The 20,933-nt window shown below is 43.3% G+C and overlaps 1 protein-coding gene across 1 annotated transcript in view; it reads right to left on the bottom strand.

Annotated features, from left to right (window-relative positions):
- The window catches only part of LOC126268020 (multiple epidermal growth factor-like domains protein 6), a 166,608-nt gene that overhangs the window by 108,417 nt on the left and 37,258 nt on the right, over positions 1-20,933 (bottom strand). The window contains exons 3-4 of the mRNA XM_049973432.1: positions 16,710-16,850; positions 4,258-4,395 (exon numbers count right to left, since the gene is read on the bottom strand). Of these exons, the coding sequence (XP_049829389.1) occupies positions 4,258-4,395; positions 16,710-16,850 (279 nt within the window). The remainder of the gene's footprint in view (positions 1-4,257; positions 4,396-16,709; positions 16,851-20,933) is intronic.

Below are 20,933 nucleotides of genomic sequence, written 5' to 3'. Positions count from 1 at the left end.
CCTCTAAAAATAATAATAATAATAATAATAATAATAATAATAATAATAATAATAAATAAAAAATGTAGCGCTTCTATTTAATTCATGGGCCTTCAGCTGTTTTAGAATTAAAGACGTTTTCAGTCGATAGTCAAGCTTAGACGTTGAACTGTAATGTTTGGACAACTAAATAAAGTGTTATGTTCGAAGTTTAACTGATAACCTCTCATTCTGGCCCGCTTCCACAATTCCTACTACTTGTCCTGTCCTGCGGGTTTAGCAGGGCATATCAGATTACAAGAGATTTAACTGTTGAACGTAATAACCATCATCAATGTCTCAGATTACTATTTTGTGTCTACTTAGAGAGTGACCAAAATGTTGACTTTCTTCCATGAGTTGAAAAATATGTCTTTGACGTCTGAACTTCTCTGATACAGAATTCCTTCTTACACTCGCTAACTATTCTGCCTTGGATAGCGGCTGATGACATCCATAAGTTACTGTCTGTAACATAATTGCGCCTTTTTTCAACAAACTAACATTTACTTTCGTTGGTATTTCAGTGTTAAAAGCAAGGCAAACCTTGACGCTCTTCGAGGATATGCAGTCGTATTTCCTCGTACTGTCGACGCGATATCTCGATGGTCTCCGACCGGCCGCCATCTTCACGTCAGACTGCAAGTGCACAATCACACCGGAACTGAGGTAAAAGGAGATACGGCGGCTCCTTTATACCCTGGGAACAAGCCGCCACGGGTGCGCGAAAAATCCAAGGACTGCCCTCTGTGAAGCGAAGAATTCAGGAGCCCCCGCGGTAGAAACTATCAAAAGCGATGAATCTCAAATTAAGGTTTAAGATGGTTCCGGTCGGAAAACAGACCTTTATTGTTTGGTATGTCATAAAACATTTTGCTTCTACGAAAATCGTCATCTCTATTAATGATGTAAGCAAATAATTTATTTAGATATGTTCCCTAAATAAAAAATTCCAGTAATGGGAAGCCGGGTAAATAATCTGCGTCTCTTTAAACCGCATATTATGCCCTTCGTTGACATAATGTTCAGCCAATGCAGATTTTTCAGGCAGGAGTAAATGTGTGTGATGTTGATGTCCAACTCATCGGTCATGAACTCTACGATTACGAGGGGTACCCAAAAAAATAATCGGAATTATTTTTTAAGAGCCACATGTTTTCAAATTGTTACAAAACAGCCTCATTCCCTTCAACATACTCTCAATTACAACGAATACATTTGTCCCACCGGTGCTTAAGCTGTTCGAAACATTTTTGTAGTCATTTTAGAAATGGCTGACAGCTCCTCCCTCGTTTTTTTCTCGACCTCTTCAATTCGTCAAATCGGTGTCCTTTCATGCCCATTTCCATGTGTAGAAAAAGTCGCACAGAACCAGGTCAGGCGAGTAAGGTGCGATTGGTAGCGGAACCATGCCACTTTTGGCCAAAAACTGCCTAACAGAGATGTCTGTGTGTGCAGCTGCGTTGTCGTGGTGGAAGAACCAGTCTCCTGTCTGCCCAAATCTTCCGTTAAAATTCGCTGAACCTAGCTCCAAGACAACCCACTAATCTCTGACGGTTGATCAGTTGTCTGTCGATGGTCTGTGAACACAAACATACGAATTTTTTCAATATTTTAATCCATTCGGCCAGTTGATGGTCGTCCAGAACGAGGTTTGCCACGAATCGATACGTCACCATTTTTAAATCGAGCAAACCACTGGTGCACTTACGTTTCTCCCACAGTGTCATCTTGGTAAGCTGTTTTCAACACTAGAAGAGTTCCAGCAGCATTTTTCCGAGTAGGAAACAAACTTACACGGTTGCAAGTTGTTTCCTTAAACTTGCCATCATAAAAAACGAAACAGGGTTAGCAAAAACAATCACTGCCGATGAACAGAACAAGGCAGCTCGACAACACACGCGGCACTGAACTGGCAATGAGTCGCGCTATACGCGCAAGGGGGCAGAAATGCAAACTACAAAAACTCCACCTACGTCAATGTTATTTTATCTTTTATGTTTCTTTTTTCTGTACCTCCTCTGCCCAATATAAGCCTTTCCACAATGACAGATAATTTTATATGACCAGGCTTCCTCAACCCCAAAGCATCCTTAACAGATCTTAGAAGATCTAGTTTTGGCAAAAGGCGATTGAACACTTTTAATATCATATTTTCTGAGTATTATTAAAATTTTCAGAGAAGAACTTCCCGCAAAGAGAAAAAAGGTAACAGATTTACAAGTGTCCATTATTGGCCCACATGGTGGTTCAAACTGGAGAGCACGAACAGTTTGATGATCAGTATATCCATTCTGGCTGAAAACAACCTTAAGATAATCCAGTTCCTGCATAAAAATTTGTAAATTTGTGGTAAGATCTTAAGGGACCATACTGCTTAGATCATCGGTCCCAAAGCATACACACTACTCGATCTAACTTAAACTAACTCACGCTAAGGACAACACACTCCTACACACACCCAAGCCCGAGGGAGAAGCCGTGCGGACCGTGACAAGACGCCTAAGACCGCGCGGCTATACCGTTATCTCTCTTGACTAGTGTACGTAAATTTCCCATGCGTTGATAGATGGATAATAACTAGTAGCATGTAGGTAACGATCCCTGTGCGTAGGTTTACGGCACACACCGCGACCCGAAGTCCTACTTTCAGTTTTGCGTACTAAAACATCCATAACTGTTAATTTGCCTTCTTTTTCAATTTCTATAGATAATTTGATGCATGGATGAAGGTAATTAAAATTGCCTAAAAACTGATGAAGAGCTTCCATTACTCGTGGCCAAACGATAACAATATCATCCTTGAATCTCAAAACAAAAAAAACAAAAAAATGGGTTTTACAGAAGAGGCCGTGGCTGCGATATCTTCAAAATCTTCCATGAGAAGATTGACGACAATATGGGGAGGAGGAGTCCCCAAAGCGACACTGTCAGTTTGTTCAAAAAAGGTATTTTTACATAAAAAAGTATGGCGACACAGCTCAGTATCATCTAAATCTGCCCAGTTAGCAACAGAAACTCCTCCAAAGCTACCTGAGTAAGAAGTAAAACAACATCAAAACTAACTAGGTCAGATGTACCAAACCAGAGAGAGTTCAAGCGGTGAATCAAATCGGTCGATTAGATATATGATGTTCACATTTCTGCACATGAAGGCTAAGAACAGAAGCAGAATATCTGGCCCAACTACAAGTAGGAGCCCCCAAACTGCTGACGAGCGCAAGAACGTCAAGAGAGCTTAGCTATTTCGGGTTCTGACCATCTGACGCAGGAACTGGATTATCTTAAGGTTGTTTTTTGACAAAATGTATACAGTGATCATCAAGTTTTTCGTGCTTTCCAATTTGAACCGCGACGTGAACCAACAATGGACACTTGTGTATCAGTTGCTATTTTACCCTTTGCGGAGAATATTTCTCAGAAAATTTCAAGAGTCATTCGAAAATACGATATTATAAGTGTCTTTTGCGTTCTTGGATCTGTTGAGGATGATTTGGGACTGGTGAAGCCTGGAGTATATAAAATTCCCTGCCATTCTGGAAAAGCTTATAGTGGATAGACTATTCGTACGATTTATGATCGATGTGTGCAACATTAGCGTCACTCTCATTTGCTCCAATGTGAAAAATGTGCCATCACTGAACGTTGCCTCAATGAAGAGCATAATATACCATTTAAAGAGACGCAAATTACTGCTCCGCCTTCCCCTTACTGGCACTATGTACTTTAGGAAGCCATCGAAATACGACTGTCCGATGTGATTATTGACAGATATGAAGGTTGTCCTTTAAGCAATCTCTGGAATCCTATTTTATTAGATACAAGAAATAACCACCTTAATTTGAGATTAACCGCTTTTGCTTCGCAGAAGGCAGCCGTCCCACTTCTCGCGCACGCGCAGAGGCCTATTCTAGGGTGCAAAGGAGCCGCCGTACCTCGTATTACCTCAGATCCTGCGTCACTGTGCACCTGCAATCTCATCTGAAGATGGCGGCCAGTTGCACCGTCGAAATATCGAGTCGTCAGGACGCCCTTCAAGAGCATCAACATTTACTACGCCGGGAAGATCTACGTAATCGCTAAGCAAATCTTAACAATTTGTTTTACGTAATTTAGGTACACGTGGCCATCGAACAGGCAATTTGCAAGCAAAGTTTCAGAAAAAGAATGACACCTGGCGTGCTGTATATACCTGCTCATGAGGAGGTAAGGAATGAAATTAACTGCACACTGACTTACCCCTTGCTTTCAGCCTGCAAGAGCCATAGCGGTCGTAGGCACCGTCGGCGCATGCGCAGACTCCACTGGCACACGTCAAGGTGTGAGTCGCGTAGTTGTCGAAGCAATCATCACTTTCCGTGCACTGCTCCCCTAGACCTGTAAAACGTAAAAAGTAAACCATAGCCTATGATCTCATATTTACGGAATCATTTATATTATTCGCTAAAGTACCACCACTGAAAACGTTAGGTGAAGAATGACCACACTTTTCTCGAATGGGTTTTTCAGCTTTTGTTGAAAACTGCTGAGAAGACAGAGAAGAAGGTCACTGCAACTGTGAGCGAAAAGTTGGTTTCACCAGTACAATTTTTTACGTCATGACGAGGCGCAATTCTCAGAAAACATTTTGTCAGCTGAGTGAACATTGATTTCAAAGTAGTCCAAAAAGTATTTTGTTGAAAGGTGCAAGGACTGCACTGTACTTGATGTTATTAGTTTCAAAACGAGTCAGCTATTTCGAACCTGACTAAGGGTACTTTACTAAATGGTACCCGAACGTTGTGATCGTTACGGACCTTCCCCTCGTACACTCTAAAATACTGAGATCAGGTCAGTCTTCTTTCTGTGGCATGGTGTTTCATTCACGTATTCGTATCTTGCGAATCGTGATGACTGATTCTGAAGCATGAAGCTAAATTTCGCTTTATGAAGGAAATAAACAAAAGAAAGAGACTGAAAACAGACGCTTTACTTTGCCTTCTCCTCTACGTGTATACATCACAACCCGTTTTACGGAAGATGGCGTGGGCCCTTCGTACGAATATCAGGTGTTTTCTTTCCAGTTCCACTTACATGTTCATCATCGGGAAAATGTGGGACCTGGCATCCTTATTTTCGTTCTTAAGCTTTAATTAATAGGGCTTGGGGTTGGCGAAACAATGTTACCTTAGTTCCGAAGATTCATGAACTCTACAATTTGATATGGACTGTCCAGCCCACATCGAATTATAACAGAGATACCTATGAATCTTTAGAAGAAAGAAGATATTGTTCTCACGGAACCTTCCCCTAAGCCGGCCGGAGTGGCCGTGTGGTTCTAACCGCTACAGTCTGGAAATGCGCGACCGCTACGGTCGCAGGTTCGAATCCTGCTTCGGGCATGGATGTAAGTCATGTCCATAGGTTAGTTAGATTTAAGTAGTTCTAAGTTCTAGGGGACTGATGACATCAGCAGTTAAATCCCATAGTACTCAGAGCCATTTGAACCTTCCCCTAACAATGAAGGAAAATGCAGTGGTTTTCAGAATACGTAAAAAAGATGTAAAACACGCTGTGAATAAATTGTACTCCAATTTTATAAGGAAATATTGTTGTTAGTCTATAAACACCAAAATGGAGAGACATACTAGTACCTACATTTCCAGAATGACCACAGAAGATGCTTTATAAATATAAGCAATATCGCGTATGCTGAGAAATAGACTTTCATTGTAGTAAGCTAAAGAGGGTTGAACGAATAATAATTGATTATAACGGCAATTGCAGTAGATAGCTACGCAAAAAATTGATCTGCTAATTCATTCGAAGTCCGTTGTCATGCCTGTTTGCTGGGGACCTCAAATGCACGAGCTGCAGTGTGTAAGTGCTTGCAGTAGCAGCTTGTCTGCTATCTCCTTTACACACACGCTACTTGTACGGTAGGCAATGGGAAATCCACAGATGACTAGATTTCGAACTACAGTGACCAGCAGGTGTTGCCATTTACTAGGCCGGGTAGTGCAATGAAAAGTCACTGGATAACGGTACCTGTCACAAGGGCAATATCGGAGAACAGTGTTTTGAGGTGCATGGCCAAGAAATCAGCCTGATCTCAACACATGGCAAACACATGTGATGCTTCCAGGCTGCATCTCCGCGTCCACAAATTAAAAGCCCGTAATTAACGAGAATTGCGAGATCTGTGGTTAGGCGACTGCTGACTCATACCTTCAGAAACATATCAAGAACTTGTCGAATACATGCCAAACAGAATTGCACCTCTATTATTTTTGAAACGTGGACCAACACGGTATTAAGAAGGTAATTAGAAGGTTTCTTTACATCTTCGACAAGAAGAGCCCAAGTATCTAAAACTGAAAAATTATTGAGATTTTACAGCTCCGGGACAATGAAGAATCCTACACTACACATAAATAACAATTTAAATTCCTGAAAAAATTTGAATCAATAACTTTGTAAAATTATCTTATCTATTGAACGTGAAAATACAGTAGTTTTTTATGTTTTGTGTTTTTAAAACAATGTGAAAGACATCCAATACGAATTTTTCTTTCGTCATAAATATACTTTATAACTGTCAGTTCCTACACTCCAATCCACCATGTATATCTACAGCGGGTCGTACAATACACTGAAAATTCTCTGTTCAGCAGTTTTAATTATTAATTGTGACAATGATAATAATTTATACTATAAAACCACAGCAAGTGTGTTTAAAAATCTTAATAAATTAGAAACAATATAAAACGAAAATAAGTAATGAAACTGAAAAGAAAGATAAATGTATTACATTGCTTCGAATGTGGATTTCTCATAGTTGCCTACCTTCGCATGTCTTCGAGTTTTCCTGCGCATAGAAGGATATGATCTTCACTTAACAAATATGGACCGTTTGTATTCTCTTCTGTAAATAGCCGGCGGTCAGTGTGCAGCGCTTTCTGTTTCGTGCCAACGCAACTTCTTACGGAATCAGTAAGTAATGTATCTGATTATACCCATTTAACATTAAAGATTTTAATATTGTAATTATAATTAATAGTCTAGTTATTGCGCGACTCACCGAACAACTGAATAGCCACAATTCTTTGTAGATGAACATATCTTGCTATCACTTGATACTAACGTAATATTTTTCTCCCCCCGCTAGCAGTTAGCCGTTTTCTTCCAAAGGCATCTTTCATTCCTGTCATAAGATCTTAGATTCCTGTTTCCATTGCTTCCTGTGTGTGTTTTACCCATCTTAATGCTGGAGATCTTCTCCGTCTTCTTCCGGGCGGCTGCCATTTTAAAACCTTCCTTGGTCATATATGGTTCTCCGCACTTACCCGTACCTCTCAAGCGATCTGTTCTCCGAAGTTTTTGTTATGGAGTACGTTAGTTGCATTAGCATGCATATTTCCCGTTTCGTAACATATCTTACCTCGATAACTGCAGAAATTTTCTCCCACGGTCAATTTGCTCTGTTCTAATTTTCTCTTTTCTCTAATTTTTCTTGTATGACACCAAATATCAGTTCCTTTTAAAACGTTATTCTCCACCACACTGTGAAATATCATTTTATTATTGTCTTACCGACTATTATTATTTCATATTATCCCGTTCAAAGCTCTCTTTCGCTTCTACAGAATATTATTTACCCTCTCTCTGCGTCAATTTTTACCACACCCTGTCCCTTACACATAGAATCCGCCTTGTCCAGATTTATTCCAAAATCCCATTTGATATACTCTTCTTTAACATTTCTCAGCATGTATTCCATAATCATCTTCATCTTGAAAAAATGTTGCCTGGTCATCCCCAGAAAAAAGAAAATGGAGAGCATCGTCACCAATCTGATTTCCATACCTGAACACTTCCTGCAGCAGCCATTCAATGATTATTCCAGAAAAATACACCACTGGCCATTAAAATTGCTACACCAAGAAGAAATGCAGAAGATAAACAGGTATTGATTGAACAAATATATTATACTAAAACTGACATGTGATTACATTATCACGCAATTTCGGTGCATAGATCCTGAGAAATCAGTATCCAGGACAACCACCTCTGGCGGTAATAACGGCCTTGAGACGCATGGGCATTGAGTCAAACAGAGCTCTGATGGCGTGGCAGCAGTCTAACATTTTCTGCATCTAGAAAGGCCCGTACAGGACCTCCAACATGCGGTCGTGCATTATCCTGCTGAAATATAGGGTTTCGCAGGGATCGAATGAAGGGTACAGCTACGAGTCGTAACACATCTGAAATGTAACGTCCACTGTTCAAAGTGCCGTCAATGCGAACAATAGGTGACCGAGACGGGTAACCAATGGCCCCCATATTATCATGCCGGGTGATAGGCCACTATGGCGATGACGAATACACGCTTCCAATGTGCGTTCACCGCGATGTTGCCAAACGCAGATGCGACCATCATGATGCTGTAAACATAACATGGTTTCATCCGAAAAAAATGACGTTTTGCCATTCGTGCACCCAGGTTCGTCGTTGAGTACACCACAGCAGACGCTCCTGTCAGTGATGCAGCGTCAAGGGTAACCGCAGCCATGGTCTCCTATCTGATAGTCCATGCTGCTGCAAACGTCGTCGAACTGTTCGTGCAGATGGTGGGTGTCTTGCAAACGTCACCATCTGTTGACTCAGGGATCGAGACGTGGATGCACGATCCTTTACAGCGATGTGGATAAGATGCCTGTCATCTCGACTGCTAGTGATACGAGGCCGTTGGGATCCAGCACAGCGTTCCGTATTACGCTCCTGAACCCACAGATTCCATATTCTGCTAGCAGTCATTGGATCTCAACAAACGCGAGCAGCAATGTCGTGATACGATAAACCGCAATCGCGATCGGCTACAATCCGACCTTTATCAAAGTCGGGAACTTGATGGTAGGCATTTTTCCTCCGAGGCATCAAACGCTTCACCAGGCAACGCCGGTCAACTTCTGTTTGTGTTTGAGAAATCGGATGGAAACTTACTTCATGTCAGCACGTTGTAGGTGTAGCCACCGGCGCCAACCTTGTGTGACTGCTCTGAAAAACTAATCATTTGCATATCACAGCATCTTCTTCCTGTCAGTTAAATTTCGTGTCTGTAGCACGTTATCTTCGTGGTGTAGCAATTTTAATGGCCAGCAGTGTATTAAACAGAACAGATGACAATCCACAACCTTGTTTTAGACCTTTATCAACGAAAATATTTCAGGTGTTTTTGTTTACTATATTCGTCATTATTTTTGTGTTCTTGTGTAACTTTTTATCCAGGTTAATCCATTTTTCTCTCGCATAGGTCATTTTCATTACTTCTCATAATTATATTCTAGGAACATTGTATACGATTTCTGCGGACCCAGAAAGGACATTTCCATATCTACATCTACATACAGACTCCGCAAGCCACCGTATGGTGCGTGGTGGAGGACAAGCTGTACAAGTGCTAAGCATTTCAGTTTGTGTTGGCTCTGAGCACTACTGGACTTAACATCTGAGGTCAGCAGTCCCATAGAACTTAGAACTACATAAACCTAACTAACCTAAGGACTTCACACACATCCATGCCCGAGGCAGAATTCGAACCTGCGACCGTAGCGGTCGCGCCGTTCCAGACTGAAGCGCCTAGGACGGCTCGGCGACACCGGCCGGCTCCGTTTCTGTTCCAATTGCAAACAGAGCGAGATAAAACCATTGTTACGTGGCTTCAAGCAAGCCCTAATTTCTGTTATCTTCGTAATTTACGTTGGCACCAGAATCGTTGTGCAGTCAGCTTCAAAAGCCGGCTCTCTAAATTTTGTCAGTAGAGTTCCACGAAATGAAAGTCGTCTGCGATCCAGACATTCCCATTTGAGTTTCCAAGGTATCTCCATAATATCTAGGTATTAAGTGAACCTATTGATAAAAAATCTAGGACCTCGTCTCTGAAGTGCTTCTATATCTTCCGTTAATACGACCTGGTGAGGTTCTCAGACGCTCGAGCGGTACTTAAGAATTGGTCGCCCTAGTGTTACATACGTTGCCTCCTGTACATTTGAACCATAACGTCCTAAAGTACTTCCAATAAATCATTCGCTTTCACCAGTAGAATGCTTACATGTTCGACCCATTTGATATAGTTTTGCAGTTTTACACCCAGATATTTAATCAACGTAGCTGTGTCGAGCACCACACTACTGGTACTAATGCTGTCTTCAAACATTATGTGATTGTTTTTCCCATTCATCTGCATTAATGTACACTTTTCCACATTTAGAGCTAGATGTCACTCATCACGTCAATAAGAAATTTTGTGTAAATCAGCTTCTATTCTCCTACACTCATTCAACGACAACACCTTCTCGTACGACACCGTATCATCTAGAAACAGCCGCAGACTCGTACTGTCCCCTTCCGTAAAATTATTTACTTACATAGTGAGTAATAGCGGTCCTAACACACTTGCCTATCACAGGTCCTTGTCTCTGAACAGCCGGCCGCTGTGGCGGAGCGGTTCTAAGCGCTTCAGTCCGGAATCGCGCTGCTGCTACGGTGGCAGATTCGGATCCTGCCTCGGGCATGGATGTGTGTGATGTCCTGAGGCTAGTTAGGTTTAAGTAGATGTAAGTCTAGGGGACTGATGACCTCAGACGTTGAGTCCCGTAGTGCTTAGAGCCATTTGAACCATCTGATGAACAGTTGGCGTCGAGAAGAATGGACTAGGCTCTGTTATTTAAGAAGTCTTTGAGCCACGCACTTGCCTGGGAGCTCATCCTTACGTTCGTACATTATGCGGTCTGGCACCGTGTCAAAAGCTTTTGTTATGTACGTTGTCTCCTGTACATTTCACCCAGAACGTCCTAAACTACGTCCAATAAACCATTACAGACGCGCGAAATTTGGCACGGACTTCAATACCAGATGCCTTTAATAGGTTCGTAAACGAAACATTGTCTTGAAATTTGGTAGAAAATACGAAGAAATTCTGGTCGTATGTAAAGTACACAAGCGGCAAGATGCAGTCAATACCATCACTGTGCAGTGCCGATGGTACTCTTACCGACGACTGTGCCGCTAAAGCGGAGTTATTGAACGCAGTTTTCCGAAATTCCTTCACCAGGGAAGACGAATGGAATATTCCAGAATTTTTAACACGAACAGCTGCTAGCAAGACTTTCTTAGAAGTAGATACCTTAGGGGTTGCGAAGCAACTCAAATCGCTTGATACGGGCAAGTCTTCAGGTCCAGATTGTACACCGATTAGGTTCCAATTAGATTACGCTGATACAATAGCTCCCTACTTAGCACTCATATACAACCACTCGCTCACCGATAGATTTGTACCTACAGACAGGAAAATTGTGCAGGTCGCACCAGTGTTTAAAAAGGGTAGTAGGAGTAATCCATCGAACTACAGACCTATATCATTGACGTCGCTTTGCAGTAGGGTTTTGGAGCATATACTGTATTCAAACACTATGAATCACCTCGAAGGGAACGATCTATTGATACGTAATCAGCATGGTTTCAGAAAACGTCGTTCTTGTGCAACGCAGCTAGCTCTTTATTCGCACGAAGTAATGGCCGCTATCAACAGGGGATCTCAAATTGATTTCGTATTTCTAGATTTCCGGAAAGATTTTGACACCGTTCCTCACAAGTGACTTCTAATCAAGCTGCGGGCCTATGGGGTATCGTCTCAGTTGTGCGACTGGATTCGTGATTTCCTGTCAGGAAGGTCAAAGTTCGTAATAATAGACGGCAAATCATCTAATAAAACTGAAGTGATATCAGGTGTTCCCCAGGGAAGCGTCCTGGGACCTCTGCTGTTCCTGATTTATATAAATGACCTGGGTGACAATCTGATAAATTCTCTTAGGTTGTTCGCAGATGATGCTGTAATTTACCGTCTAGTAAGGTCATACGAAGAGCAATATCAGTTGCAAAGCAAGTTAGAAAAGATTGCTGTATGGTGTGGCAGGTGGCGGTTGACGCTAAATAACGAAATGTGTGAGGTGATCTACATGAGTTCCAAAAGAAATCCGTTGGAATTCGATTACTCGGTAAATAGTACAATTCTCAGGGCTGCCAATTCAACTAAGTACCTGGGTGTAAAAATTACGAACAACTTCAGTTGGAAAGACCACATAGATAATATTGTGGGGAAGGCGAGCCAAAGGTTGCGTTTCATTGGCAGGACACTTAGAAGATGCAACAAGTCCACTAAAGAGGCAGCTTACACTACACTCGTTCGTCCTCGTACAGCAAAACGGAGTTACGAGGTTTCCATTGCCTTCCATCTACTATACAACGTACACAACATTTCACTGTTGGCACAACGTTTTACACACTACTTGAAGTAACTTATGCTAAGAACAACACACACACACCCATGCCCGAGGGAGGACTCTAACCTCCGGCGAGAGGGGCCCTGCAATCCGTGACAGGGAGCCTCAAACCGAGCGGTCACTCCACACCGCTTTATGCTACTTGTGGCGCTATGTTCAAGCATTTTCTCGCCGTGGCCACCTATCTCGCGTATCAGATCGCGACACTCAGTCTCGCACCAATGCAACTACTGGCGTCTATTCACAACTCCTGTCAACATTGCTCAAACCCGTGTTCTTCTCTCTGACGTCTACTGTGAACTTATTTTTATTTATTTATTGCCAGATTATAGACCTGTTACCTGATGTCTTAAAACAGGTCGTACATTTTACAATTTTCGTTTTCCATCTTCTTACAGTTTTCTTTTCTTTTGTTTTATCTACAACATTTACAAAGAATAATACTTTTCAGAATAACAATAATTTAAGATTGAAATATAAATAAAATTTTGTTGTCTTTACAGAATAGTATAAAATGATAATATGATACACACACACACACACACACACACACACATATATATATATATATATATATATATATATATATATATATATATATATATATATATATATATATATTGCCACTAGTAGAGAATTAGTACTGCTAATTCTATGTATGTGACAGTATATAAGCATAACGTGATTGAGATCTAGCCAAGAAATCACCAAATGCTGTAAACGGATGAGCACCTAAGGTTAATACTTAGGGTTACTCATTAACCTTAGGTGCTCATCCGTTTACAACATTTGGTGATTTCTTGGCTAGATCGCCAGCACTTTATGCTTATTTCCTGTCACATCTCGTCTTCCTCCTCCTGTTCCTCCTCATTGTCACTGTTTCCGCTGTCACTGTGGGTATCGCTGTCCACCCTCTGGAGATTGTTGTTACGTTGCATACAGCCATGTCTCTTATGTCGTGCCCGCAGGTACTCTTCATGAGTTGCTTTTGAAATACTGTTTGTCAGTACGTTTAATTGTGCCCATTGTTTTTCGTCTCTCATTGCTGTGTATATCTACGTCTGTTTCTGTGTAGTCTAAGTGTAGCGTATGTATGTTGTTCGCCTATTGCCCGCAGAAAAAAAAAGTCTGTTCTGGGTGACCATCTTCACCGCATGTGCGCATAGGTGTCTGCCTCAGACACCCGGTTCAAGTACGCTGGATAAGGTCCGTGTCCGGTTAAGAAATTACCATACCGCGGCTGGGATCGATGTGTTTCATTCTCAACTATTTCCTTATGTCGGGAAGGAAGTCGTACAGTCTACGTCCCTTATCACTTACATCCCACTCACCTTGCCATGTATCCAAACGCCAACTTTTAAGCTGACGCATTGTCTCTATCGGCACACCAATTATTGTGTGTACCTTATCTAGTCTTCCCATCTGTACCCAGGACCTTGCAGCTCTGTATTTGATCGTGATGTCTAAGGGGGACATTACGAGCACCTCACACATTGTATCCACTGAGGTGGTACCGAAGGCACCAGACAACCTAACTGGAGCACTTCTCTGCCATCGTCTGACTGATGCTTTGTTGGTGATCAGGTTCAGTCTGTGTGCCTGCGTGCTACATTCGAAGTGGGGTACTGATTCGAAGAGTGCACAGTGGTATGTCCTTATGACTGGTACAGGTTGTCTATACTGTTTTGAATCTAGCTTCAACAGTTTGTGTAGTATTTTTTCTGCTTTGCCTGTAGTTAGCCTTATGTATTCGTGTAAATTCAATTTTTCATTTATGTATACCTCAAGATAGCGTGTAACGTGTGCTCGTTCGGTGTTTGTATCCCCAATTTTAACTGAAGGATTCCGTTGGAAAGATCCTTCCAGTAATGTGTATGTTGTTTTGTTTTTGGCTATCCTGAGTTTATTGTTTTGACACCAGTGTGTAATTATTTATAGTATTCCACTGTCTTTCTGTTCTAACTGGGCTCTGTTGTTTGCAGTGACTACAACTAATAGGTCATCTGCATAGGCGAAAATGCCGTCTGACCTGTCATCCCCATCCAAAAGTTGTAGGAAGGTTTCGATTGTTATGTCCCAGAAGATAAGGCCGCAGATCGACCCTTGAGGACAGCCTTTGGCGATTGTTCTCTTTCCAGCTGTCCATCTGCCTTTCGGCTGCTCGGTCTTTATGGTAGCCTAGGAAGCTGTTGTACAGTGATTGCGGTACCTCCAGATGTCTTAATCTCATGAACATTGCCACCAGAGATAATCGAATGCCCCAGCAATGTCAATCATTATTGCCATGGCGTATTTCTGTGTTGTGGTGTTGGTAAGTTCCTATGGGGCCAAACAGCTGAGGTCATCGGTCCCTAGTCTTACACACTACTTAATCTAAATTCAACTAACTTACGCTAAGGATAACACACACACCCATGCCCGAGGGAAGACTCGAACCTCCAACGCGGAAGGTTTCGCGAACCGTGACAAGACACCCAAGACCGCGTGACTACCTCGCGCGGCTTCCGTGTTGTAGTATTAACTATGTGTAGGGCCTGGTTGATGGCATCATATATTGATCTGCCAGTTCTGAAAAGAAATTGGTGTTGGCTCATACCCCTGAGAGAGATGTGTGTTTGCAAGGGGTTACATAGTAGCTTCTCCTGAATCTTTGCTAGGATGTTTATTAGCCATATTGGCCTGTAAGCCTTTGAATCTGAAGGATCCAGGTCCGCTTTGCTGTGGCCTCTCCACCAGACATCACGGCGCCTGGAGTATCAGCAATCAAACTGACAGCCTGCAGCCGCGAGTTGCCTGCCTACACAACCGACAGGCAATATTGATGAACGGCCACAGCAACAACAACAACAACAACAACAACAACACAGCAAAGACACCAGGGGCCACCAGGGGCCACTACCAGCCGACATAAACATAAGGAAGAGGTCACTGCAGATCCTGGAACTATTTTCACAGATCAAACCATGTGATGGAAAATAGTTCCGAGATACTCATCCGCCGAAGCGCTATAAAGGCCGGCGCTCAGATGCACATCAGTACCTCTCGAAAACTTGCTCCTCCATCCTCTCCCACGCCCGCCCGCTGCCGCGCCTGTATTCCCACGTCCCACCCGGTATCCATCTCTCTACCCTCCTTACCCTCTCCCAAGGTGGCTTCCGCCAGCTCCCTCTCCCTGATGATGCCCTCCTCCCCTCCATCTACCCCTCCTACCAACTTTGAGCCTCCCTCCCTCTTCCTGTGTTTGCTCCTTTGGGCAACCTCTCTCCCTTCTCTCCCTCTTCCCTCCCTCCTCCATTTCTCCCCACTCCTCCCCCAGGCTTCCCCTCCCCTGTCCCTCTCCTCCTCCCCCCATCTCCTCAGCCATTGGCATCCTTGTTCTTCCCTCCCCCCCTCCTCACCCTTCTTCCCCTCTTGGCATGTCCTCGGACTCACACACGCTAAGTGGACATTCGCGCGCTGGAGATCATCGCCATAAGTGTCTCGTGTGTGCCGTTGTGTTTAGTGTTCAGCGTTCACCGTCACACTCCATCGTTCACCAGTGCCATCGACATCTTCAGTGTTTGTGCTTTGTGTCAACAGTTTGTAGTGTGGATTGTCATCGAGTGTAATGGCTTCATGTTTTTTCCCTGCCGTTTAGTTCCAACTCATGTGTCTTTTCTGTTTTATCATTGTATTATCTTTGGCTGAAGAGCGGCGTATTGTGCTGCTGTCAGCCTACCTGTTATACGGGTATTAAAATCACAATAAAGGAAAAAAAAAATAATAAAACCACACATCGGTAGTTCACCGACCACCAGCAGACGTGGATAACTGCTGGCCCTGCTTGGATCTTCTCGCTGATCTCTGGATTAGGCTTGGTATATTGGAGAAGTCTCTGGCGGAGTCTAGTAGGAAGTTATTTCTAAGACTTTCCCGGCGATTTGTTGACATCTCGTAAAATCCGGTGTACTGCCGGTGGTCCACGTCTTTTACCGATTTTACGAGATGTCTAGTAGGAAGTTATTTCAGTTGTTTTCTATAGTTTTCCTGTATGTAGCTGTGATTCGAAGACGGATCACTGTTTTGTGTTGGTGCTATACTTGGAGAATTTGTTTTGGTTAATTGAACAGTCCAATAAATTGTTTTCGGACTTTGATCGTTAGTTTCTTCTGCTTACGCAGGCATTGCACGCTGATTTCTTAATAATGACTGCTTTGGAGGTTTTCTGTACTGTAAGTACCCTGCCTAGCCGTAAGGAATCGTTCAGTAACTTTGTTAGGAACGGGGTGATCTGCAGTGTCAGTTTTCTCAGTGCTTCCGAGTGAATACCATCTGGTTGAGGTTGGTGGCTAGATACGCTGTTTGCATCAAACTAGAGTTGTGGTCTCTGACCTGCGGACTGGCGGCAGGTGCCGTGCAGGTAGTGGCTCCCGGGTCCGCAGCGACACACGCTGTCGTGGCACTCGACGCCCAGACCTAGGCGGCCGGCGCACTGCATGGCCACCTCGCACGCCGTGCTGCTGTCCACCGAGGCTGCAACAAACATAAGAGCTTAGATTAACCCCGGGGTCCTTGCGTAACCGGTGGTTACTTGTTCTCTGGACCGCCAGTCTTCTGACGGGTTTGATGCTCCCCTTCACGAATTCTTCACCTGTTGTAACATCTTCATCTCACAGTAGCACCCTACACCCTCAGCTGTTTGTTGGATGTGTTTCAATCTGTCACACGCTAAAATCCCTTACACTAACACTCGTCTGGCAAATAACATGGAAGCGCTGCCCATTAACCAGCCAAAAGAAAACCCACAACAGACTAAAACTACTAACACTAACTGTCCAAACGTGTGGATTACATCGTAGCTCAATCCTCCACTGCTATAAAACCTTTATCCGACCTGTCCTTTCCTATACTAATGTCGCATGGGTGTCCACCCCACCAAAGTTCTGTAAGTGCCTCCAAATCGTTGAACGTCATGCACGCCGCCTCGCTAATTCCTCCACGCGCATCCTCTACCACCTTATAAAATTTTCACCCCTCAAATGGTTCAAATGGCTCTGAGCACTATGGGACTTAACATATGAGGTCATCAGTCCCCTAGAACTTATAACTACTAAACCGACCTAACCTAAGGACATCACACACATCCATGCCCGAGGCAGGATTCGAACCTGCTACCATAGAGGTCGCGCGGTTCCAGACTTGAAGTGCCTAGAACCGCTCGGCCACACCGGTCGGCCAACCCCTCCTTGCCCTATCAAACAACTCTGCATACCCTACACTTTCCACTAACTAGTTTCCAAAAACCGTCTTATTTCCCCTGAGATCACCAGTCCTGGTTTGCTACCGCGCCCCTACATACACTACACTTTCTATCCAGCGCAACTTCAATCGACTCCCACTCCTAGAAAATATGATCTGCCACGATATCTATCCTCCTTACCAGCTACAATTCTTCACATCCACTCCACATCTGGGCTCCCCCTCCCCTCCCTCCCTCTTCCTTATCCACCTTTCCCCATCCCACCCCTTCTACCTTCAGCTCTACAGAGCACAATCTCTCCTCCCTGAATCTTTTTCTCTCAATAGATATCTTCAGCTGTTAGACGAAAGTGCAAACTTTTTATCGTTTCACTTTATGTCCAAATAAGTCTTACTGTTTTTACGTAAAAGGAAACAAAATTCAAATTTGTACTATTTTCAAAAATCATTGTAAATTTTTCACATTTTAATAATACTTATTTTTGTATTCTTTATATTTTTGAAACCTCTTCGCTGTAGAGCGGTTGTTGTACTGCTAACAGCCCACCCCCTCCCATATGAGTCGAGAGGATGAAATTACCATAAATAAAGCAATCTTTGTCTTCCCCTACAGTTTTTTACCTTCTACAGCTCCCTCTAGTACTGTGGGAGGTATATCTTCACGTTTTAACACAAAACTTGCTACAGACTGTTAAGAAATTGAGTGAAAATAGCACTGCGAGGGTAAGAATTGGAGATAAATACCTCTGCAGCAGTGTGTGGAGTTTCAACGACCCTATTTAAATTTTATCTATGAGCAGTCCTGCAGAGTTTCCAAAAAAAAGCAGGTTATGGGACCGACAGCAGAGGATAGCAAGATATTTAGCGTGTATTTTTCAGATGATCAGATTGTATTAACACAAAATGAATATGATCTGCGCTGGATGACTAATCCGACAAAGGATGGAGCGGATATGGATATCTGCGACGACATCCAACAAAAACAGCTGGTGTAGTTTTCCTATCTGAATAGGATGAACGTAGACAGTGTCAGAGACCTTCAGACGATATCTACTTGGTCATTTATATGCAGGGTGAACCAGAACTTTACCCTCAAACTTTCAGAGATGAAGGATTAGAGCAAAACAAAGAAGAAAATCTCATAAACAGATGCTCTAAACGGTATACCTTAAGAGCCATGAGCATCTGTTCATCTACGCTACTGTAAGACACACAACGTCTACTGAACAAGAGCTCATACCTGTTATGGTGTGCATTTTAGAGCCCACGTTTTAATAGTCGCTTTTGTCTTGTTTTGGTCCATACTACCACCTGTGAAAGTTTGTCTGCGGAGTTCTGGCTCACTCTTTATCTTGTGAAATTTTGGAAATTTGTGGTAAGGTCTTATCGGAACAAACTGCGGAGGTCATCAGTCCCTAATCTTACGCACAACTTAACCTAAGTTAAATTAACTTACGCTAAGGACAACACACACCCATGCCCGAGGGAGGACTCGAACCTCCGACGGGGAGAGCCACGCGGGCCGTACTAGGTGCCCAAGACAGCGCGGCTACCCCGCGCGACTATGTTGTGAACACTAATGGCTCTGAAACACTTGCTTGGGGTACTACTGCAGTTGCTTTTATGTCAAAAATTTGTCTTAACTTCCGTCTATCCTAAACTAAAGTTAGAGCTACTTTTACTATCCTCTATAGACTTCTTTACTGTTCGCTAAAAGAGCTTTGTCACACACTTATTTTAGAATTTATACATCCTTTCCCTGCAGTCTTATTGATATTGTGAAATTGCGGAAAACTGCAGTAATTGGACCTCATGAATGAGGTGCAGGATGGCCCCGTGCCCCTCATATTTTTTAGACTGTTGCTCTTTTCCCTGAATAGATAGGTGAGTTTGTAGGAGAAGAAGAGATACTTTGAGATGACTTGATCAAATAGCGATATGCACATACAGATAGCCGTAGTATCGCGTACACGAGGTATAAAAGGGCATTGCATGGGCAGAGCTATCATCTGTACTTAAGTGAATCGTGTGAAAAGTTTTCCAACATTGCTATGGCCGCACGATGGGAATTAACAGACTCTGAACGCGGAATAATGTTTGGAGCTGGAAGCATGGGACAATCCATTTGTGAAATTTTCAGGGAATTCAATGTTCCGAGTTCCACATTGTAAAGAGTATGCTGAGAACACCAAATTTCAGGCACTAACTCTCACCATGCACAACGCAGTGCCAACGGCCTTCAATTAACGACCGAGGACAGCAGCGTTTGCGTAGAGTTGTCAGTGACAAAAGACAAGCAACACTGCGTGAAGTAACCGCAGAACGTTTCCGTTAGAGCAGGACTGCGAAATTTGACGTTAACGGACTATGCGGCGGACGACCGAAGCGAGCTTTTCTAACAGTATGAAATCGCCAGCAGCGCCTCTTCTAAGTTCCTGACCATATCGGTTGGATCCTCTACGACTGGAAAGTCGTGGCCTGGTCAGATGAGTCCCGATTTCAGTTGGTAAGAGCTGACAGTACGGTTCGAGTGTGGCGCAGACCCACGAAGTGATCGACCCAACATGCTAACAAGGCACAGTGCAAGTTGCTTATGGCTCTATTATTATGTGGGCTGTGTTTATATGAAAAGGGGTGGGTTCTCTGGCCAAAATGAACCGATCATTGATTGGAAATCGCATTGTCCGTCTACTTGGGATTTTATGGATTTTATGTTCCAAAACATATTCCAGTTTCGTTTGCAAAAACAAACGTAAATTTTGCAATTACCGAAAGCTGCTACAGAGCTACCTGAAGGTTTTACTACGACTCCTCATCCATTTGAAGTCTTCGCTTCATGATGTGACTCCTGTTTATCACATACGGCACAAATAATGTTCGGTGTAAAAGAGTGAATCTTTCAATAGTATGCTACACTTGACGTCAACTTATAATGGTACATCATTTTGTATTGTATTTTATTGCATGGAACTGGGGACCTCGAAACGACGGAGAGGCTTCGCCCCCGCCTGAGTCCGCACTGGTATACAATCCCACAAGAGGCTACAGCAGTCCAGTCAACCCACCGCCGGCCCCATACCGAACCCGGGGTTACTGTGCGGTTCGGCCCTCAGTGGACTCCCCCGGGAACGTCTCACACAAGACGAGTGTAACCCCAATGTTTGCGTGGTAGAGTAATTATGGTGTACGCGTACGTGGAGAAAGTGTTTGTACAGCAATCGCCGATATAGTGTAACTGAGGCGGAATAAGGAGAACGAGCCCACATTCGCAGTGGCAAATGGAAAACCGCCTTAAAAACCATTGACAGACTGGGCGGCACACCGGACCTCGACACAAATCCGCTTTGAAAGCAGTGC

Source organism: Schistocerca gregaria, chromosome 4 (genome assembly GCF_023897955.1).
Source record: "Schistocerca gregaria isolate iqSchGreg1 chromosome 4, iqSchGreg1.2, whole genome shotgun sequence".
In the NCBI taxonomy this organism is placed as follows: Eukaryota; Metazoa; Arthropoda; class Insecta; order Orthoptera; family Acrididae; genus Schistocerca; species Schistocerca gregaria.
The sequence above is the reverse complement of the archived record's forward strand: the minus strand, read 5'-3'. Positions and strand labels throughout refer to the sequence as shown.